The 23,887-nt window shown below is 46.0% G+C and overlaps 1 protein-coding gene across 1 annotated transcript in view; it reads left to right on the top strand.

The window, feature by feature from the left end:
- The window catches only part of RUNDC3A (RUN domain containing 3A), a 103,557-nt gene that overhangs the window by 63,217 nt on the left and 16,453 nt on the right, over positions 1-23,887 (top strand). Inside the window, exons 2-7 of the mRNA XM_078645184.1 lie at positions 4,634-4,749; positions 10,580-10,713; positions 12,648-12,733; positions 13,241-13,330; positions 14,746-14,826; positions 23,079-23,244. Of these exons, the coding sequence (XP_078501310.1) occupies positions 4,634-4,749; positions 10,580-10,713; positions 12,648-12,733; positions 13,241-13,330; positions 14,746-14,826; positions 23,079-23,244 (673 nt within the window). The remainder of the gene's footprint in view (positions 1-4,633; positions 4,750-10,579; positions 10,714-12,647; positions 12,734-13,240; positions 13,331-14,745; positions 14,827-23,078; positions 23,245-23,887) is intronic.

Here is a 23,887-nt window from a genome sequence, read left to right as displayed (position 1 = left end):
CAGCCGACTACAGCATGGGGCAATGGGTCAGGCCACTTCAGCCATTGGCTAACTCAACTGTAAGTGTTGGCACTCTGCTCTTTCACAAGAAGCCCCTCAGCACACTAAGGGGCCGATTAGGATGGCGGACGGACCTGCGTCCGTCCGCCACCCCAGAGATGGAGGGACCGGCCGCAGGGGCAGTGGCGGTCCCTCCGTGCAAATTAGGATGTGACCGCCACCCTGGCGGTCACATCCTGTATGTTTAACATTGCGGCGGGTGCTGCTTCAAGCAGCACCCGCCGCAGTGTTAAAGCTGCATGTTTTACATTTACATGCACAAAGCGGCAGGCACCGCGTGATGCCTGACGCTTTGTGCATGTAAATGTTGGGGGTACCATAGGTACCCCCAATGTGCACTCCCCACCCCCCAACACCCCTGGGGGCCCACAACAGGCCCCCAAACACCAATGTCCACATGCTTTTCTACGGCGGAAAACCCGCCGTGGAAAAGCATGTCTCTGCCGGCATCCTAATATGGCTGGCGGTGTCTGATAGACACCGCCACCATATTAGAGCTTTTCCGCCGCGGTCGGAAGGCGACCGCGGCGGAAAAGCGGCAGACGGAAACATGACCCCCCCAGCCATCCTAATCTGGCGGAGGGTCTTTTCTGTGTCCGCAGCGGTGAATCCGCATCCACCGGGCCGGCGGTGGCTTCCGCCGGCCCGGAGGATGCGGATTCACCGCGATCCTAATCGGACCCTAAGTAGTTCCCTTCAGTGCAAAGAACTACTACTCTGTGTGCTTCTTGAAAACAAAACATATGTTTTCTTTTAGCCAATTTGTGACTTATTTTGCTGAGGGTTCAGTAGCTCCTCAACAATACATTTTTACAAAACATGACTAAATAAAAAAGCATTGACAAAGTCAAAAGGCTGACAGCAAATCTCAGTTATGTAGGCTTTGCTAGTGCTTGTTTAGGTATGACATTACGATTCATAAAGGGGGTGGTGATGGACAGAGTACCTGAATTAAGCAGAACACTCCTACCCAGTCAAAAGATCAGGGCTTGATCCATCACCGTTTTTTAGCTCACTGCACCATCCCAGCTCAGAACCTGGCTACATGCAAATTAGTCTGACCCTGGCCCAGTGCATCATGGGAACAGGGCAGACCAAACTACCAAGCCAATTCTTTACTGGAAATGAAACAAGCTTCCGGGGACCGGTTTCTGGCATTACAGCCGTCTTCGGCCCGGCTTGCTTGAATCCTGATGGTGCAGTGAGCAAGGGACTCACATCTGAGTATACCCTTCCACACTTGTAGTGGCCAAAACGATTCATAAAGGGGTGGCGATGGACAGAGTACCTGAATTAAGCAGAACACTCCTACCCAGTCAAAAGATCAAGGCTTGATCCATCACCGTTTTTTAGCTCACTGCACCATCCCAGCTCAGAACCTGGCTACATGCAAATTAGTCTGACCCTGGCCCAGTGCATCATGGGAACAGGGCAGACCAAACTACCAAGCCAATTCTTTACTGGAAAGGAAACAAACTTCCGGGGACCGGTTTCTGGCATTACAGCCGTCTTCGGCCCGGCTTGCTTGAATCCTGATGGTGCAGTGAGCAAGGGACTCACATCTGAGTATACCCTTCCACACTTGTAGTGGCCAAAACGATTCATAAAGGGGGTGGTGATGGACAGAGTACCTGAATTAAGCAGAACACTCCTACCCAGTCAAAAGATCAGGGCTTGATCCATCACCGTTTTTTAGCTCACTGCACCATCCCAGCTCAGAACCTGGCTACATGCAAATTAGTCTGACCCTGGCCCAGTGCATCATGGGAACAGGGCAGACCAAACTACCAAGCCAATTCTTTACTGGAAATGAAACAAGCTTCCGGGGACCGGTTTCTGGCATTACAGCCGTCTTCGGCCCGGCTTGCTTGAATCCTGATGGTGCAGTGAGCAAGGGACTCACATCTGAGTATACCCTTCCACACTTGTAGTGGCCAAAACGATTCATAAAGGGGTGGCGATGGACAGAGTACCTGAATTAAGCAGAACACTCCTACCCAGTCAAAAGATCAAGGCTTGATCCATCACCGTTTTTTAGCTCACTGCACCATCCCAGCTCAGAACCTGGCTACATGCAAATTAGTCTGACCCTGGCCCAGTGCATCATGGGAACAGGGCAGACCAAACTACCAAGCCAATTCTTTACTGGAAAGGAAACAAACTTCCGGGGACCGGTTTCTGGCATTACAGCCATCTTCGGCCCGGCTTGCTTGAATCCTGATGGTGCAGTGAGCAAGGGACTCACATCTGAGTATACCCTTCCCCACTTGTAGTGGCCAAAACGATTCATAAAGGGGGTGGTGATGGACAGAGTACCTGAATTAAGCAGAACACTCCTACCCAGTCAAAAGATCAGGGCTTGATCCATCACCGTTTTTTAGCTCACTGCACCATCCCAGCTCAGAATCTGGCTACATGCAAATTAGTCTGACCCTGGCCCAGTGCATCATGGGAACAGGGCAGACCAAACTACCAAGCCAATTCTTTACTGGAAAGGAAACAAGCTTCCGGGGACCGGTTTCTGGCATTACAGCCGTCTTCGGCCCGGTTTGCTTGAATCCTGATGGTGCAGTGAGCAAGGGACTCACATCTGAGTATACCCTTCCACACTTGTAGTGGCCAAAACGATTCATAAAGGGGGTGGCGATGGACAGAGTACCTGAATTAAGCAGAACACTCCTACCCAGTCAAAAGATCAGGGCTTGATCCATCACCTTTTCTTAGCTCACTGCACCATCCCAGCTCAGAACCTGGCTACATGCAGACCAAACTACCAAGCCAATTCTTTACTGGAAAGGAAACAAGCTTCCGGGGACCGGTTTCTGGCATTACAGCCGTCTTCGGCCCGGCTTGCTTGAATCCTGATGGTGCAGTGAGCAAGGGACTCATGTCTGAGCATACCCTTCCACTCCTATAGTGGCCAAAACGATTCATAAAGGGGGTGGTGATGGACAGAGCATCTGAATTAAGCAGAACACTCCTACCCAGTCAAGAGATCAGGGCTTGATCCATCACCGTTTTTTAGCTCACTGCACCATCCCAGTTCAGAACCTGGCTACATGCAAATTAGTCTGTCCCTGGCCCAGTGCATCATGGGAACAGGGCAGACCAAACTACCAAGCCAATTCTTTACTGGAAAGGAAACAAGCTTCCGGGGACCGGTTTCTGGCATTACAGCCGTCTTCGGCCCGGCTTGCTTGAATCCTGATGGTGCAGTGAGCAAGGGACTCATGTCTGAGCATACCCTTCCACTCCTATAGTGGCCAAAACGATTCATAAAGGGGGTGGTGATGGACAGAGCATCTGAATTAAGCAGAACACTCCTACCCAGTCAAGAGATCAGGGCTTGATCCATCACAAGCTTCCGGGGACCGGTTTCTGGCATTACAGACGGCTGTAATGCCAGAAACCGGTCCCCGGAAGCTTGTTTCCTTTCCAGTAAAGAATTGGCTTGGTAGTTTGGTCTGCCCTGTTCCCATGATGCACTGGGCCAGGGACAGACTAATTTGCATGTAGCCAGGTTCTGAACTGGGATGGTGCAGTGAGCTAAAAAACGGTGATGGATCAAGCCCTGATCTCTCGACTGGGTAGGAGTCTTCTGCTTAATTCAGATGCTCTGTCCATCACCACCCCCTTTATGAATAGGTATGACATTAGCCAATTCCCTATGATTTTACTAAAATTATTTATATTATATACTCTTTTCGGCCAGTCCTCTTCATCGATTGGTCTGTTGTTGTGCCACTCATTTTTGTATTCCGCCCACTGCAGAATACAGCATGGAGCAGCAGATCAATCCACTTCAGCCATTGGCTAACTTCACTGTGAGTGACAGCATTCTAATTTTTCACAACAAGCACAGTCTCAAACCCAAGTAGCTCCCTTCAGTGCCAGGAATTGGAATGGTAATGTAGGCTTTTTGAGACCAAAAAATGATTTTCCTTTCTGTAAATTTTCTGTTAATATTGGTGATTCCCTAAAACTAAAGTAATGAACACCTTGAAAAACCAAAGAAAAGAATTTACAAAGCCAAAAAAACTGTCAGCCAACTCCAGACCTATTAGCTTTGCCAATGCTTGTTGCACTCTGCATCAACTACAGATCCGTCTAATAAGCCTTTTCCCTGGTTTATTACATACTTGCAATGTATGTACCTCCTGCTCTCTTACATATCAATGGTGTATAAGGTTCAAATCTTACATAGTTGTAATGAATGTTGTATACCTGTGTCCTCTGCTCGCACCACATAGTTGTAATGCTTTCTCTGCTCTTTTACATACATGTGATTTGTATGTTTGATGTTTGTATATAAGAAAATTGTTAACAAAAATATTGTCTAACATAAATATTGTGGCCTAAATATTGTTTACAAAAATGTTGCTCTGGGTGTAGAATTTCTATTGTTGACTCCAAATGGATAATATTTTCGTAAATGATGTTTAGGTCACTAGACATTTAGGCAGAGATACCCGCTCGTGGCTCGTAAGGTTTCCATTGTATGGCATACCTGTGATACATGTGAACTGATTCCTCCAGCTCTCACACGCCTGTTGTATGTGCTTGTTTTCTGCAGGTTCTCCGTGAAGACCCTGTTGGAGAAGTACACGGCAGAGCCCATTGATGAATCGTCTGAGGAGTTCATCAACTTTGCAGCCATTTTGGAGCAGATCTTGAGCCACCGGTTCAAAGGTAAGGAGCAGCATCTTCACAATCCCCACTAATCCATCATGACCCTCAAGCACCTGGATACCCTCTCGGATGATTAGTCGCGCTATATAAATCCACTGATTGTTTGTTTGATTGATTGATTAATTGTGTGTGTGTGTGTGTGTCCGTACCCTGCCCCAAAATCCCAAATTGCTACAGTAATGTTGTGATTCATGTACTCCTGTGGATACCCTAGATAATGTATACATTTGCTGACAACGTTTGTGTGCTCAACTACTTACATTCATGGCAAACATTTCCTCTTCTAGCTCTTGAACACCAGAAGTGCCCTCTGAAACAACATATGTTTTACTTCTCTCCATGGATGCAGACAGTGAGAGTCTAATGATCAGTGGGGTAGCGGGTGCAAAGAAAGTTACTAGGGGAGAAAATATTCTGAAAGTAAACATCAATCTAGAAGCCCTTCAAACCTATCCAAATATTAGAGTCGAGGAAAGCTGGTGCATGAATCGGCTGAATACATCATTGCATGCAAAACAAATGTGCAGGCTGCAGGTAACAAGATCTAATGGCAATAAGATGTTTGATCGGTAACATAGCAAACACGATAAGATGATGGAAGGAGCACTGAAACCTTTCAGACACTCACCCCCCAGTCACTATTAGATCTGAGTTGAAGTCATCATTGTTCTTTTGCTCACTTCACCACCCCTGTTCAGGGTGCTTGTTTCCAGTCTAGGGGAAGACTTGGCTTGGCAGTTCAGGCTGGACTGTTCCCATGAGGCACAGGGTCAGACTGATTTACATATAGCTGGGTCTGAACAGGAGTGGCGAAGTGAGCTAAAAAAGGAGGATGGATTCAACCCACATCTGAGACTGGGGGTGAGTGTCTGAAAAGTTTCAGTGCTCCGTCCATAATCTCCTTGTGTTTGCTTTGTTCGCCCTAGGTTGGCAGAGTATGCCCAGACGTAGGTCCCTTGCTCACTTTGCCACTGAATTCAAGCTAGCCTGGCTGATATGGGGTGTTATTCCGATACCGGTCCTAGGATGTTTGTTTACGGTCCAGGGAGGACCTGGCCTGGCAGTTGGGGCTTGACTGCTGTTCCCATGAGGAACAGGGTCAAGACTGATTTTGTATAGCTGGGTCTGAACTGCGGTGGCAAAGTGATCTAAACAACGATGATGGATTTAACTCAGATCAAATAGTAACTGGGGGTGAGTATCTGGAAAAGTTTCAGCGCTCTGTCCATCATCTTATTGTGTTTGCATTGATCAGTAATGTACCGGCTGCATTTGCCAAGGAAACTGATGCATTGCAGGTGGATATGGTACTAATAAAAGTTGTTTCTTGAAGGAGAAGGTAGTACATGTGACCTGTACCCTAGATCCACAGCATTAAATATATGAACAGTTACCATGCTAAAACCTTTTCATGTTTCATGCATGATGTTGCTTTCCTGAATTATCTCAATGCTTCATCTATTGGGGTGAACAGCTAGGGTGCCAATGACGTCTGGTCTTGGATTGGCTGCAGACTCTACTCTCAAAGAATGCTCTGTGGATGATAGTGATACATTGTATTTATCCCTGTTATTTGACTACAGCAGGCACTGAAAGAGAGAACAGCAGTGGGGCATTGATGCTTCTCCCGTTTGTGAAAAGGGACGTTGTTTTCTTTAATTAGCTGTCAATCTGCATTCACTTCTGGCTCGCAGTGAGCTAGTAAAGAGTCCTTGAACTTTACCCCAGCAGTTGTGTTTTACTTTCGAGAACCTTGCACAGGCACTGTATTGGCTTTGTTATCTGTCCTTTGTCTCCATCTCTGGCTGGTGACTCTATGCTATCTCTTCGTGGGCATTTATCTTCATGCCTGCCTCAAATTATATATAGGAATAATTACCTTAATTGTGCCTAAAAGATTAATCTATCGTAGAAGATAGATCATGCCAATGTTTGTATGTAGTTTTGCAGTTTGATAGCTCTGAGAGTGTCGATGAGCCAATCAACAACAGTGAATGCACATACATGCATTATCACTGTTTCCTTTGTTGAGTACCTTGTGCAAAGAGTAATGGTCCAATTGAAGGCAGGGGCTTGATTTGACTTCAGAGGGGGATAAGAAGAAGCACTGAAATAATATCATCTTTTTTTAAGAAGTTGTACTTTCAAATATAGTGGGACCCTGTGTTGTTCCTCACTATCATCTGCCTATTTACAAAACTGAATGTTCCTCTACCAAATACACGAGCAGGAAAGAAATACCCCAGCGTGAATAAGAAAAGAAGCTTCTTTCCCCGTCACAAGAAAAAAGGAACCCGCATTCCTGAAAAATGCTCTGAACACAGAAGGAAGAGCATTGATCAGCAGATTGTGGCATCAATTTACTTAAAGTTAAAATGGTTTTGACCACTGCAATACCCCACGGGCCCTCCCAGAGAGGGCTAACTAGCGGAGACTTTATGCAAAAAAGCAGTGATTGTGAGTACGGTAGTGGGACATTGAAGATAGTGAGTTAAAAATACCATAGGAGTACCCAAAAACCGATAAATTCTGGGGTCCCCCTGGTAAGGATAAAAGCAATATATAGATTGTTAGCTCCTAATGATGAGGAGAAACAATTTAATGACGAGTGCAGGTAGTGTGGCTCATGTAAGTCGACATGTTTCATGCCTCAATGGTCCAGGAGGGATCCTAGGCCTTTTCATGAGGACTGAAATGGAAGTTAGAAAAGAGTATCCCTACTCATGGTTGAGAGTATAAGTGCTGTTATCTAATGATTACCGAATGCTATTCACCCGCAGTTGTAAGCTGAAAAAATACAGAGTAGAGGGTGAACCTAATGCGGTTGTCCTATAATCCAGCCTGAATGAGAGGGGGAAGATAATCAGATATTAAACATACTCTTGGTAGCCCACAGGGAGTCAGCAACACTTTAACGAAGCAATTGTAAATACACATGCTTGGAGCGCAATGCAAAGCTCCTATCAATAGTTGTGTCACGCATCCATAGGTGTATAGAGTGACATTGGTAACGAGTAATCGTAAAAAAGTGTAACATACACACATATTTGTTCTCGGGACCAAGGGTACTGGACCTCTCTGTGGCTCCCTGTCCCCCCTTATTGTGCATTATATATTTATCTGCATGCTCATAGGAAAATATCCTTATTTCATTTGATTGCCTACTCTGCAGTGTAGCCTACCTTGCACTAACCACCACATCATCTTCACCCTTTCGCGATTTTCCACCACATATTTTGAATTGTGTTTATACATTTGAAAAATTCAACCTATCAACAATGGTCAATAAAGAAACATTCTCTGGCCATGTTACATAGTTAGGTTTTTTCTGTATTGATTTTTATTTTTCAAAATTTGCTTTGTTTTGGGGTCAGATAAGCTTCACTATCGCCGAAAGTGCTAAAATGTAAAAGTATTCCAAAGGAAAGATTGCCTTTAACATACGTTTAAATATCCAGGCCACTGAAGACTATCAGAAGAATTTAATTTAGACTCTACATTCTTATTGATGTCTTAACTCAGCTGTGAAATGAAACTGGCCATGGACCTGATTTAGACGTTGGCGGGTGGTTAACTCTGACACAAACGTGGCCGATCTCCCATCCGCTGTATTACAAGTCCATTATAACCTATGGCACATAATACGGCGGAAGTTTGTGACGGAGTATCCCATCCGCCAATGTTTAAATCAGGCCCCATTTCTTCAAATTGCATGCCCACCTTCCTTTGGAAATCTGCCAGGATATAGTCACACACTGGCAGACATGGTTCTACATTTTAATAAATCGCATAGCTCTCCTATCGCTTCCTCAAAACAACAGGTTACTCCATCAGGCAACAAGAGTGTTGTTATCCTTTAAGTACCCTAGTCTGGTTCTTGCAGTAATTCCTGATGCAAGTCCTGAAATGAGCTTACCAATACCAGAGCTCAGTTTGTAAAACAAAAGTGCAGGGACTCAAGGTTTTTCATACTGATGCTGCTGAATGCCGAGGTTGCAGAGCAAGAGGGCTCTTCCTTCACCAGCCTGTGCTTACTGTCTCATTATCTCACTCTTAAATTGTCTTTTTTCATCCCTGATTTCTCGATTTGCCGATGTTTTCCTATCTTTCTCTTCCTCTTCCTTTCTTCCTTTTGCACCTTTCTTCATTTGCTGTCAAGTCTAATGATGAAAATTAAGTCCTGCAAAGCTGGCACTGGTTGGTTAGCAAGCAATTGAATGTCTCAGCAGTAGTTCAAAATGTCCATCCAAAATACTCTCCTGGAGCTTGTTACGAAGACCCCGAGTGTGTGGCTGCTCGTCTCTTACAGAGTTGTATTTCAGGTGCCACCGCCAACATCTGGATGTATGAGATTCTTTTGCCAGGAACTCATCAGTCTGATACTGCCCTTCCGTGGCAGCACAGAAGCACACTGCAACCCAGCTTTGTTGAGTCTCTAGGAATGAACAACAGATCACCCTTGCAAAAAAGAGGAGGGTCTTGTAGAAGGCCCCTGTGCTTTGTTCCATTGGAGGGGAGCTCGGCAATCATCGGTGAGGTGTAAGGTATAAGGAGACTGTGGTGCCTCCTTCGGAATCTTAATTGCAAACTTGGATTCGGCTCTGAAAATCCATTAGCCCCCCCCCCTCTCCTTGCCCCACCACCACCACTCCACTGCAGAACCTACAGACCTATCGAAAACTGTCTCACATTTTTGGTGAGTGTCGCTTCGGGGACTACGGATGGAAGCTTGTGGCTGGGTCTCACACTCTGTGGTAGGTGTGTGAACTGGAGACGGTGGAATCCTTACACACAGGCTGTGACTGAGTAGATTACATTTTACGTATACTACTTACTACAACATAAATAACACACTTAAGCTACATAGGACTCAGAGGTGGTCTCCCTCAGTGGTAAGCATGGAGGTAAAAGATTACAAAAAATGGCAGCTGCAATACGTGTTTCTGTCTGTTGCTGTGAGAAGGCAAATACTACACATATTCCAGCTGATCCTCCCATTGGGGTTCTAGATGTGTTGTTGGGACAGGTGTTAAAGTGCTGGTTGAGCTTGGAGCATCAGATATCTAACTATCACCGACCCGCACACAGAATCCCAGAACACAACCCGGGCATTGCCTTTCAGACAGCAAACCTGAATAATTCCAGGCCAGCTCCATAAAAGACCATGATATCAATGAACAGAGTATATAAGTGCTGCATTGCAATTGAGAATTGGTGGTAGAGCTAGCCACATATCGGATGAGAATCACACAGCGTATAAAAATGCAAGGTTCCCTGTCACTTCTGCTCCTCCTTTACCTTTCTGCACCATCTAGCTACATTGCCCTCTCTCTCTCTCTAACTTTCTAATGTTCTGTACCACATTTATCTGTCATTTACTTCTACTTTCTTTTCCGTGTCTCTTCAACTCATAGTTTCTCACCCTACCTCCAGAGGTGGACAGACGTAAATACAATGTTTGTTGAGATTTGCCAAGTGGCTAGTACATCTTAAATTCATTACAGTTGTGGAAAGGTCGGTCAGGTATCAGTCTTGACTGGCATTTCAGTGGCACTAGCCTGGAAGCATTATGTCCTTGACTGTCTCTTTTTATTTTGCTGTCCCTTTCATATCTCTTTCTCGCTTCTTACCTCTTAATATTCCCCTATCTCTCTTCTATTTATTTTCTCCGCCTCTCTATTTAATTCTTATTTTACCCTCACATTCCTTTTCATTCTCAGTTTAACACACCCTACCTTCACTTTTCCATGCCTATACTCTCACCCTCCCTTATTATGTACTCTCAGCCTGCTTGTCTTGCATTTGTTTCACCTCTTCCTATTGCTTGCAGGTCCTGTAAGCTGGTTCAGCTCCGATGGTCAGAGAGGATTCTGGGATTATATCCGGGTGGCCTGCAACAAAGTTCCAAACAACTGTATCAGCAGCATTGAAAACATGGAGAACATTAGTACTTCCAGGGCAAAGGTCAGTGGCAGTTTATTTATGGGATATAAAAAAAAATACTTTGGGAAGTAAATTACAGCCATGGATTCTATTTAACGTGCAGTTCCAACTAATACACAATTGATGAAGATTCTATTCCGTTATTTTGATCCACTATCAAAAAGTTTGTGTTGCCCCGTAAGATCTATGGTTTTTCGTGATCTTTGAGGAGCAGGGTGATAGGCAACCAATGAGATAGCATTCTGATCATTCCTACTTATGAGTTGTGGGCCAAGATCTGCAGAGAGTTTGGCTGTCTTTGACAAGCTCTCAACTTATTTAGAGAGTCGAGTATGTGACAATTACAAAGATCATACTGCACTTGACGAACATTCTCTAGTTACAAATCATGTGCTTCATTTGCAAAAAGCACCCCCTCTCAAAGGGCACCATCATTTACAAAGAGCATCATTCACTTACACAGAGCATCCTTCACTTACACAGAGCATCCTTCACTTACACAGAGCATCCTTCACTTACAAAGAGCATCCTTCACTTACACAGAGCATCCTTCACTTACACAGAGCATCCTTCACTTACACAGAGCATCCTTCACTTACAAAGAGCATCCTTCACTTACAAAGAGCATCCTTCACTTACACAGAGCATCCTTCACTTACAAAGAGCATCCTTCACTTACACAGAGCATCCTTCACTTACAAAGAGCACCCTTCACTTACAAAGAGCATCCTTCACTTACACAGAGCATCCTTCACTTACAAAGAGCATCCTTCACTTACAAAGAGCATCCATCACTTACACAGAGCATCCTTCACTTACAAAGAGCATCCTTCACTTACAAAGAGCATCCTTCACTTACAAAGAGCATCCTTCACTTACACAGAGCATCATTCACTTACACAGAGCATCCTTCACTTACACAGAGCATCCTTCACTTACACAGAGCATCCTTCACTTACACAGAGCATCCTTCACTTACACAGAGCATCCTTCACTTACAAAGAGCATCCTTCACTTACAAAGAGCATCCTTCACTTACACAGAGCATCCTTCACTTACACAGAGCATCCTTCACTTACAAAGAGCATCCTTCACTTACACAGAGCATCCTTCACTTACACAGAGCATCCTTCACTTACACAGAGCATCCTTCACTTACACAGAGCATCCTTCACTTACAAAGAGCACCCTTCACTTACAAACAGCATCCTTCAATTACATAGAGCATCCTTCAATTACATAGAGCATCCTTCACTTACACAGAGCATCCTTCACTTACACAGAGCATCCTTCACTTACACAGAGCATCCATCACTTACACAGAGCATCCTTCACTTACAAAGAGCATCCTTCACTTACAAAGAGCATCCTTCAATTACACAGAGCATCCTTCACTTACACAGAGCATCCTTCACTTACACAGAGCATCCTTCACTTACACAGAGCATCCTTCACTTACACAGAGCATCCTTCACTTACAAAGAGCATCCTTCACTTACAAAGAGCATCCTTCACTTACAAAGAGCATCCTTCACTCACAAAGAGCATCCTTCACGTACAAAGCCTATCCTCATTTACGAAGAGCTTCATTCATTTGCAAAGAACATTGCACACACACACACTCATACACGTGCGCACCCAAGTGCACAAAAGCACTCCCCAAAACCCAACCTACACACTGCATAGCATCACTCACTGCATTTTCTCGCTGTAGACAAACATGTTCTTTGTGCCACGTGGCCACTGGAAGGTGGTTAGGAGCCCTTTAAAATAACTTAAGATACAATAAAATACATTGTTGAGAACTCCACTATCCACTTACTCTTGTTTCAGTGGTACATCTGCCGTAGGGGCACGGATATGTGTTGTAAGTTCTATTCTGCTCCGAGGTTGCCATGGAAGGCTGTGTGGTTAAAAAAAGATGCAGATGTATCCATAACTTCTGTATGTTTCAGGGCCGAGCCTGGATACGATTGGCGCTGATGGAAAAACGGTTGTCGGAATACATAGCAACCGCGCTGCGGGACACACGGACGACCAGGTGAGGAACCAACCTCATACCACACAAACATGCATAGCTACATACACACCTGTCACAGCACTGGCAAGTCTCTCCTAAACCTGCCCAGTATCATCTGCTTGGGTGCAAGGACACCACTCTATTTCCTGTATTCTTGTTTGCAGTTTCATTGATTCGGCTGAATAACAAATGATCTGTATTTTCAAGGATGCAAAGGTGATTTCATAATTTATGGTACTCATTGTAAGACAAAGGTTGTCCAGCAGTCTTCTCAGTCTTAACCAAGTCATTTCAAATACCTCTTTTGCCATCAAGGAGCATTTCCCACTTAAATGTAAGTGATGGAGAGTCACACACTAATTTCATAATTTGATTCAACAAATGTGTATTTACTTTCTGTGGTTGTAGTTACTGGGAAAGCTCTTTTCACATCACTAAACCACATCACCTGTCTTTGCTTTGAGGTATGTAATGCTTCTCAGGATAGTTGCCTGTCCCAGGGATAACAGCCTCTATTTCTTCCCGCAGAAGGTTTTACGACGACGGTGCGATCATGCTGCGCGAAGAGTCCACGGTGCTAACGGGAATGCTGATTGGACTTAGTGCCATTGACTTCAGGTAGGGGCACACAGCATCCAAAGGTCCCAGAACATTACAAAGCAAGTGTTCTGAAAGCACGACCACATCTATTCAGCAAAAAGCAATTACACTTAGGACCTCACTGCAGAGAATTAGTCATAATAATAAAAATTATGCAATCTAAAATGCAGTTTAAATGCATTTTGAATTTCTTTCCGCATGGGTGGTCCTGATACATAGGAGCATTGGCAGTTCCACAGCAGCAATTGTAAACTTTTGGATAAAAGCTCTACACAACCAGTCCACCTGGGAGTCAGTTGTATATCTACATAGCACTCAATGCTTTTACACCATTCCCTCCCAGTCAATGGGCTGTAACTTTAAGCTATGACAGATAAAATCCTGGCTATGTGCAGTTACCATTTGGCATTGTTCCTTTAGACCCAATGCATATCTATCAGTCATTACCAGGGTTGGACCGGCCTATTGGGCAATCACGCAATGCCTGAAGGGCTAGTCTGATGGTCAGTGTGCGGGTCTGTTTTAGGCTCTGGTGGGTCAGTTTTAATTGTTGATTTCCCCATTATTACCACAAACACTGCCTATAGCAAGCACAAACGCGTGCATTCTCTCATACCCTGAAAAACCTCTATAAATGTGTCTTTACAAGTTCAAAACTGCCCTGATTTTCAAATGTGGGCTACTTTTTAGCTATCTGATTTGCAAATGGGCCTACATTTATTTTGGTGGCTGGGCTTATTTTTTGTCCCAGTCCGACCCTGATCATTTTATATGTATCCCACCCAGTTAATGCTCATATAGTATCCTGTTTGGTACTATCCCACCCAGGTCCACATACTTTTCCACCATCACAGCTAATGCTCATGTGTGATTCTCTATAGCACAACCACACCATGTGTTGATGCACAATTGTCCATAGTCCATCTAATGATGACTTAGTATTCTCTGTAGTTCCATTACAACTAATGTCTCACACATAGTTTCCTGTCGTTCTATATTGACTAGTACTCATACACCATTGGATCTATAGTGATCACAGGTGATGCTTATGCATACATTCCGTGGCCCAGTCATGACTAATGTTTTTACACATGTTACTTCTTATTTTGCGCGGCCAGTGTTCATTGACCATTTCCGTATTTCCTCCAAAGACAGTTCTTGTAGACTATTTCTGTAGCTCCACCACAGGCACTGTTCACATACGTCAGGTCATGGTTTTACCACATGTGTACACTGTTGCCTGCAAGTCAGTAATACAAAGTTTAACCAACACTTTCATCTTAATGATCATTTGTCCCATGTACTCACACACCATTCTCCATGGCAAATATTACAGTAAAGGGGTTGCAGGCTGGAGGGATCAAAATATGTGCACTCTCAATGAGAAGATCCAGTTTATCTCTTTCTCTTGCTCTCTGTTGATCTCTCCTCAGTTTCTGTCTGAAAGGGGAGGTGATGGATGGAAAGACACCTGTTGTGATAGACTACACTCCATACCTGAAGTTCACACAAAGGTAATGATTTACGAATTTTCAATCCACTTTAGCAGCCAATGAAAGGACTCATAGCCTATCTTCCTGCTGTTGCCATAGCATAAAGCGATCAGCTGTTAGTACTGCATTGCGTAAAGCGACAGCTCGCACATCATATTAAACCACAGAAGCGAGACTAGAGCATGAAGTGGTGCAATAACCCATGTTCTAGCTGTATTAAGAGAACATAAATGCAACCCCTCCGTGGATCTTCCAGCTACATCGTAGCATGAAGTGACCCACTGGTGGCTCTTCAAGCTGTGTTGAGGCATGAAATGGTTGCTGCAGTGGTAGTACGGTTGCATGGCGACCCAGCTGTGTGAGTTCTCTGCTGTCTCATTACAGATTTTAGTGAAACTTAGTGTTATTTTCCAGCTTTGTTCCCAGAAAATGATTATCTACCTCTTTGCCATTGCATCAGATTGCTTCAGCTGATTCCTTAGCTGTTTCATTAATGCGTAAAAGTATCCCTTGACTAATCTCCTAGTTTTTAAACCTGGTATGAACGGGTTCTTTGCTAATTTCCTAGCTGAGTTATCTAGGTGGGAAGTGACCCCACACTGTCAAATATATATTTAAGAACATAATTAAATGGTGAGCTCAACCAAGACTAAGAACAGAAAAACTCAAGGAGGGAAAGTAGTAGGAACCAAAGATATTGACTAGGAGAAGGAATGGTGTGGACGAAAGATGGTCAAGGCGATTAAAGATAATGTACAGGTGGAGAGAAGAAGAAAGCTCAGCCCAAGCCCTAGAGGGCAACATTAATCAGCAGTTATGAATCTGTGAGATCCACCCATCTCCCTGCTTCCTGGATCAGAAACAGAAAGAAAAATTGAGACCTGATCTTACTTTGAGGTGTGAGAATGTTAAAAGGTGGGATATGGAATGAACTGAGGTGCTTTCATGTCAATCATGGGTTCCCATCAGTGTTACAGAACAGCTCCAAATCATGCAGGAATAGTGTTCATACAAGTGGTAGCTTCATGCATGCATTGAGGAATTATAATTTTTTTTAAAACTCTTTATTGGTGACTGCAGTGAGAACTTACATTTATACCAGGACATGCGCATATCACAGTCAGTTTTTTGTTTTTGTTGTTTGTGTTACTATATTTAACCTCCTGTTTCGTATTGCATGCGTACAGTCTCTTAACAAAGTTTCATAAATAAGGAAAAAACAGGGCAAGTTCCATCATCGTCAGCTGTCAGTTCCTCACACTGACTACATCTTATAAGTTCGCCTTATACGGAACAGTATCGTTCTTAAAACAATGAACATCCTCCCCCAACTCACCCCCTTCCTCTGACCCACCCTCTCCTGGTTGCTTCAGAATCATCTAGGTGATTCTCTTAGGGCAAACAATAATGACTGTCGAGCTGCAGCATCAGGGTATAATTATCATGTGCACCTTCCTGTGGGGGTGGGGCATCCTCCCAGCCAAATTCCTCCACCCTGAGCAGACTATTGTGACCCAGCTACCTGAGGAATGATTGAATCCAATCCTTCCAATTTCAGTATCATCGCATCCCACTCCATCGCTATGGGTTGTTTCCCATGACCTCTCTCCTCCTCTCTCCTTAAGGCCGCACCCTCTGCCCGACCCCACTGTACTAGGTCCGATTGCCATGTAGTTAACCTAGGGGGCCTGGCGGACTTCCATCTCATCGTTATGCACCTAATCGCCAGAATCAGGGCCAGGTCTAGGAATTTTAGTTTAACCTTCAATGACTTAGATCTCTTACGTACCCCCACCAAACAATACAGGGCTTCCACCGGAACAGGTAATTGTGTAATCGTATGGAGTGTCTGGCACAGTTCAGCCGAGTAGCTCAGTAATCACGGGCAGGACCACAGCATGTGAATGAAATCAGCTTTGTCGCCTTGGCAACGGGGGCAGCAATGTGAGGAGTCTGGGAACATACGATGTATTCGCTTAGGAGTTAAATATGCCCTGTGGAGAACCATCGTCTGAATGAACCTGAATTTAGCATTACGTGATACTTTTTTCGGGTGCTCCAGTATAAGCTACCACGTCTTGTCTGTTAGTTCCGAACCAGTATCCTGAGCCCAGGTCATCCTAAGAGTCGTAAGCGGAATTGCTGCATGTTCCCTGATCCCAGTGTAGAGCCAGCGTACAAGGTGTCCCCCTGCCCCCATATAATACATCAAGTAGACCAGTTCATGTTGCGTAGGCTTTAGTCTTAAAGGTGCCCATGTGGTCCTAATATAGTGAGATACCGTGGCGTGTAATAGGTATAATCTTGGAGGGGCCCCCGTGATCTGCATGAAGGAGTCGTGGTCCAACATCGTTTCATCGCCAAAAAAGGCCCCCACTTCTTCAACCCCGTTTTCCGTCCAAATCCGCAAAGCATTTCGTGTAAGTCTACCCTGCGGTGTCGGAATGCCCAGCAACGGGATATTCGCCGCATAAGGCGGTACTGTGGACGTGTATGACAGGGCTTTATTCCAGCATGTTAATGCTGAGTGCAGGAGGGGAGAGCACTTCGGGGGGATCCGGGCTTTCGGTAACAGCAGGGAATGGAGTTCCCCACGGTCCAGGTGCTCTCTCGTAAAGGCAATCTCATGTAAGTTCCTGCCTGCGATCCAATATGATAGCCACTGGAGTTGGCTGGCATAGTAATAGCTCCTGAAATCCGGTACCTCAAGTCCCCCAGCCTGGTTCTCAATTGGAGTTTACGCAAACTGATACGTCTCCAACCAGTGCCCCAGATAAGGTTGATCAAGAGAGTATTGATTGAATTAAAATATATGTTCAGGAAGGATCACTGGTATATTCACAAAATAGTACAATAAGCGGGGGAGTATAATCATTTTAGAAATAGCGACTCTGCCCATTACGGACAGGGGTAGTAAAGTCCAGAATCCCACGCTACCGCGGAGTCGTGTAATGGCGCGTTTGATGTTCCCATCTATTTGGTCTTCAAGCTTCCTATATTCTTGTATGCCCAGATATTTAAAGGAAACAGGGGCTACCGGAATCGGATACGTTTCAAAACGGATATGAGCGGCATGCAGTCCTTCCCTAAAGAAGAATCCAACCGATTTTCCAGGATTGATTTCTAGGCCCGACACTATTTCAAATTGCTGAAAGATGTTGGAGATCGCAGTGTGATCTGCCTCTAGGTCACGTAGGTATATCATGATATCATCAACGTAAATAGATATCAAATGGTGAGTCCCCCCTATCGGGATGCCCATCCGGTCCATGGTGCCGCGTAGGGCCAACGCCAGAGGTTCCAGTGCCAGTACGAATAAAATCGGGGATAAGGGGCATCCCTGTGGGGTGCCCCTGTGCACTGTGTAGCGTTCGGAGACATACCGGCCTGTGCGCGCCCTAGCCGTACAATAAGCGTATCCAACGTATGAAGGTGTCCGGAAAACCGAAGCGTTTCAGCGATTCGAACATGAAAGTCCAGGCCAGAGAGTCGAATGCTTGTTTCAAATCGAGCGCCATACAGCTCGCACGCGGAAGGTCCTGAGGCGTGGCCGACATTAAGGCATGCAATCTACGTGTGTTCAACGATGTACTACGCCCTGGAAGGAAGCCGCATTGGTCCTGATGTATAAGTGTAGTGAGGTGAGATTGAATGCGCATGGCCAGGGCCTTGCTAAGGATCTTGTATTCCATCGAGAGCAAGGAGAGAGGTCTATAATTAGCCATGTCTAGAGTATCTCTGCCAGGCTTTGGTGTGGATGTAACCAGGGCCTGCATGGTTGATTCCTGTAATTGTCCTTCCTCGAACGCCACTTTGTACACCTTCTCAAGAACCGGTACGAGGATATCTGAATAAGTCAAGTAGAACTCTACCGGTAACCCATCCATACCGGGCGTTTTATTACGATTAAGGTTCTTGATCGCAGCACGTATCTCGTGCTGCGTAACAGGGCTTTTGAGCGTCTTTTGTGTGTCATCCGTCAGGACCAGGAAGGGAAGATCTCGCAGGAATTCGGTAATTTGTACTGGGTCCTCTAGGCCTATGGGCGCATAGAGGCCACTCAGATGGGCATAAAAGGCTTGATTCACCTCCACTTGCGTACAGACCAAGGTACCCGTCAGGTCATGTATTTGGGTTATGGTCGGTGGGTCTGGCTGATCACGTACCAACCGGGCCAGTAGTGTACCGGACTTATCGGCTTCCGTGTGTTGACGACGTAAATATTCCTTGTAATCTATCGTCCGCAGTGTTTCTAAAACCTCTGCATGGTCAATGTACCCCATCTGTAGGTCTCCCTTCTTCCCAGGATCAAGGCTTGCCTCCCGCTCCAGGGCCTTCAATCGGTCCTCCACCTCGCAAAGTTTCTTATGTATCACCTGCCTAGCCCCCACTAATTGTCCTATTGCCGCACCCCTGATCACGACTTTCATGGCATGGCATCCCAAACCACCAGGTTCGAAGAAGCAGAATTCCAGTTCTCTCTAAAATAATCAGTGAGAGCATCAGATAGAGATGCACGAAAGGGGGGATCCTCTAGGAGAGATGGGTTAAGTCTGCAGGTAGGCACGGAGTCGGCACCCTACCACAGAGGAGTGTAAGAGTTAAGGGCCTGTGGTCGGAGAATGTTTTTGCTAAATATTCTGATTTCTCCACTTTGGTAATTATCGATCTTGAACACAGGAACCGGTCAATTCTAGTGTGTAAATTTTGTAGGAGGGAATAAAACGAATATTTTTTGTGGGTAGGATATAACACCCTCCATGTATCTCATAACATCCAACCCTCAACCCAGGAAGCAAAGAGGTCAGTCAACTTGGTCGCTCCGGCGGCCTGTAGGGGAGGGTGTGACCTGTCCATACTCAAATCTAAAACCGCATTCCAATCCCCTCCCAACACCCAGGGTATCTCGACCCACTCTGAAAGTGCCAAACCTAGTTTGTGTAGAAACCTATCCTGATCATAATTCGGTGCATATACACTTCCCAAGACTATCAACCTCCCGTCCAGTGTACCTTTCCCTAAGATGTACCTGCCTTGGTCATCCACCTTCCTCTCCACCTCCACAAATGGTATCCCGTGACGGACCCATATAGTTGCTCCCCTAGAAAAGGCTGAGTATGTCGTGGAGTAGACCATACCTCTCCACTTCTTTCTTAATTTCTGAGACTCAATGTCAGTAAGATGGGACTCCTGAAGGAATGCAATCTGTGTGCGGTGTCTAAGGAGGAATGAGTGGATTCGATGACGCTTTTGGATTGCCCCTAAACCTCGCACATTCCAGGTGAGAAATTGGTATGTCCCTGCAATCTCAGCCATGTGTGTCCTCCATCTCATGTAAGAATAACTGTAGCCCCTTTGTATTATCCTCTGTATGAAGCAACCAGGAGTCCCTATACCCTGAAACCAAATCTAAAAACCAACCAAACTTGGCACAGCATTTGAACAACACTGGGCCCAACATTAGAATAACAAACTTATCATTCCAAATTATGGTGCATACGCCAATGGGGGGGTGGCCAAGCGCTAGCACCGTCGTTTCATCGTTCATGTTCAGTTCCTTTAGCTCAACGGCAGATCATCCCGGGGAAATAAGGATATATGGTAACAAGTGGTAAGGGAATGGGGGGAAAGGTCTTCAGGATGACTAGGCGGTCATATGGAGGGAATGTCTCATCTAGGCTCACCATCAATACCCGGAACTTTAAGGACAGAATCTAGATGTATATCTCCCCCCATCTCACAACAGGCATCCAATTTCCAGTGCATGGTACATAATGGACCAGCATAATGAATCAAACAATAGCGACTTTTTTTACATAAAGGATACCACTCATTTTGACTCTGTGCTTCTATATCAAATCGGTCCGCCATCGTCCTCAATTATCTACTATATCATCAGCAGCTCTGGGCGCGATAGTGGGAAATAGGACGGCGCTGTGATCAGAATCAGAATGAATCGTACTGTCCTCTGAGTCGGTCCCGATCTTCTCTGTGTCCTCACGGAAGGCTCCTGCTGTCGCCAGCGCTCCTAGTTGGTCCTTTTTCTGTTGCTTTCGCGACGGGCCAGAACGTCCACTCCTCCCACCGGGCTCAAGGGACCCTCTCTCCTCCTGGCCGGATTCGTCCTCCGGAGCCTGACCGGATCATCCCTGAGCAGAGTCCTGGCTCCCGTTTAAGTCCATGACTTCCAGCCATTCCTCAACATCTGAGGGACTTTCAAAAAAGTGTGTCTTCTGTTTGTGGATGACCTTCAACCGGGCAGGAAAGAGAAGTGCATACTTCAGCCCGGCCCTCTGTAGCCTTCTCTTCACCGGTTGGTACGATGAGCGCTGCTTCTGGACCATAGTGGTATAATCCAGATATAAGGATACTCTGTGATTTTCAAACTGGATAAGTGACTTCTCTCGAGCCCTCTGCAATAGGACATCACGGTCCCGGTAGTAAGGATCTTCACTATCAGCGGTCGAGGCGGCTGGCCAGGTCTGGGTCGGCCAGTCGGGATCCTATGTGCTCGCTCCACACAGAAGTAAGGAGACAGACCTTCAGTGGCAACATGGTCTCGGAACCATTGCTCCATAAAGTCCGCTGCACGAGTTCCCTCACATCGGTTCGGCAGGCCTATGACGCGTATAATACTGCTTCGGTTTCTCCCCTCCGCATCTTCCACCCCATCCGTCAGTGAGGTCACCTGTTGTTGGAGTTGTTGTATGGAGGAAGAGTGGTCCGCCACTGTCGGTGTAAGATCTGCAAGGACGAGGCTCTGGTCCTTCACATTATCTGCCAATTTGCCATGATCTGCTTTCAAGAGGGACAGATTTGTAGTTAGGGCCCCCAGCTGTTGTTCCATCTCTGCTCTGGATTCTCTTATTTCTTTCAGAATCAAGTCCAACTTGTCCGCTGGCGGTTCCCCAACATTGCCTGTTCCTGTAGCCCTGGGCGGGGTCCGTCCGCCCTCAAGTACACAATCAGCCCATTAATATCCGGGAGGGGTCCACCACTACCAAGCCGTCGTGTTCAGGCCTCTACTTTCGAGGCTTAGGCACCTGTTGCAGCACGTCCCCTATCCACTAATCGCCACAGGCTGCCATAAGGACTTCACCACTCCGTCTCGGCCCGCCGCGGGCCCTCGTTCACTCCTCCCGCTCTGGGCAATCTCCCAATGGTCAGGCACTCTCACGCTGGCTCCTGATTCACAGCTCTTCGGTCAAGGGAATGTCCGCACTCAGATCAGGTTGGAAATGTGGATCGCCGGGCACTGTCAGAATTCAGGGGGGGCGAGGGGGAAACGTTCCACACTCACCCTTTCTAGAACTCACCGCCGCCTTCTATTTCATCGGCCTCGCGCCCTAGGATTTTCACTGTCTGTGGGGCTCGACCGCCCCAGAATGGGGAGCAGACGCCATGGGCAGTTCCGGCCTCGCGGCCCGTCCTAGTCGCGTAGTAGTCCCCCTCCGAGCCTCGTCACCGCACCTCCAATCCAGCGGCGATGTCTCCACAGAAGCTCCGCACCATCCGGAGTCCCTCGGCCAGCAGATGCGACGGAGCGACCCTTCACCGGCACCTCTCACGGTCACTTCCGTCGAGACAGGCCGTGTCTCTTATCACTTACGCCCATACTCTATCGCCCGGCTGGCAAACGCGGGACGCCTCAGCAGGCCTCGTCCCATCACCGTTGCGTCTCAGGCCGACTACTAATATTTCCAATCATCGGACCTTCCCAGAGGCATCCACACCATTCCCTGCACCTGTGGGCGAGTCTAGGCTCCCGCAGGGGCCCAGTATCAGGATTTAATCCCCGGGTGACTCCGGAGCTCTATTGGCAGCCGACCGCCATCATTGAGAAATTATTATAAAGTATAACTACAAGGTAAGAGTCAGTGTGACATTGGATGGAATGGAGGGATGCATAGATGGTGGAGGATAGATGGATGTAGAGAGGGCTTGGGTAGAGTGAATGAGGGATGAATGAAAGTGTTTGGCGAGTGGAAGTCTATATGGGTAGGCAGATGCTGCACTGACCTTTATTAAGGATTTGCTAGAAAATACGTGAATGTAGTGAAGTGCATTTGTGAAGCAATGGATTAAGGTGAATGCATTAGATCGATGAAGGATCTAAGATGCAAAAAAACGAGGCAAAATATCTCACATGGGGCATCCATGTTTTTGCCTGAACAGAGCTAGTGGGAAAAATAATCTGTCCAATGTTTGTTGCACTGCTAACTGCAAATAGCTGTGCATTTAAACCTCACCATCTCTGACTTCTCTTTTGCTAGCTATGATTACCTAAGTGATGAGGAGGACCGGAGAAGTGTTGACAGCAGCACAAGTGAGGAGAGCACACCCGAGCACCCGTACATGCCGCTGGTTACAGACGACGACAGCTGGTACAACAAATGCAGGAAGATGGAGCAAAAGTTTCGAATTGTCTATGCACAAAAGGTACCTGGAGTCTTGCATAACCATAGTATTTTCAAGGAAAAGACAATGACCAAAAAGCTCTTTAGGCCATCTTGGATCCATGACAGCTTGGTTTTCAGCCTAGTTAGATTATTGCAGCTGTATCTAGAATCTGCGACTAAGAAGTTGGGAAAAATGTAAAACTCTGCTGTCTGCAAGATTCGCTGGCTAAAAAAGACTCATCATATGTGAGTTGTGTGGAGGCATCTTCATTGGCTGGCGGTGGCTTAATGGACCTAGTTCAAAGCTGCTTGCATAATGCATATCTTTTTTTCTGGTACTGAACGGCCTAAGCAACCATATGTGTCCCCATGCTTTGGCTTCTCTCTCTTGCTTTTACATATCCGTCATTTCTAACGTCCAGGTGGTCAATTGATTTTACTACTTAGGTCCCAAATGCTGGAATGATCTGATTTTTTTCCTTTATGTTTCATTCACATTTACAAATCCCCCAGGAAAGCACTTACAACTTCCCCGATTAGCAGATTCTGTGCCCTATTATTTATGTGTTCCCTTTGTATCTTTCTATGGTATTTGACAGCAAGGTGCCCTATTAGGTGGACGGTTGCTCCAAGATACATCCAAATCTTTGCCAGGCTCCATTTAAATAAAGGTATCCGGGCGA

The sequence above is a fragment of the Lissotriton helveticus genome, chromosome 5_1, assembly GCF_964261635.1.
Source record: "Lissotriton helveticus chromosome 5_1, aLisHel1.1, whole genome shotgun sequence".
NCBI lineage: Eukaryota > Metazoa > Chordata > Amphibia > Caudata > Salamandridae > Lissotriton > Lissotriton helveticus.
The sequence above is the reverse complement of the archived record's forward strand: the minus strand, read 5'-3'. Positions and strand labels throughout refer to the sequence as shown.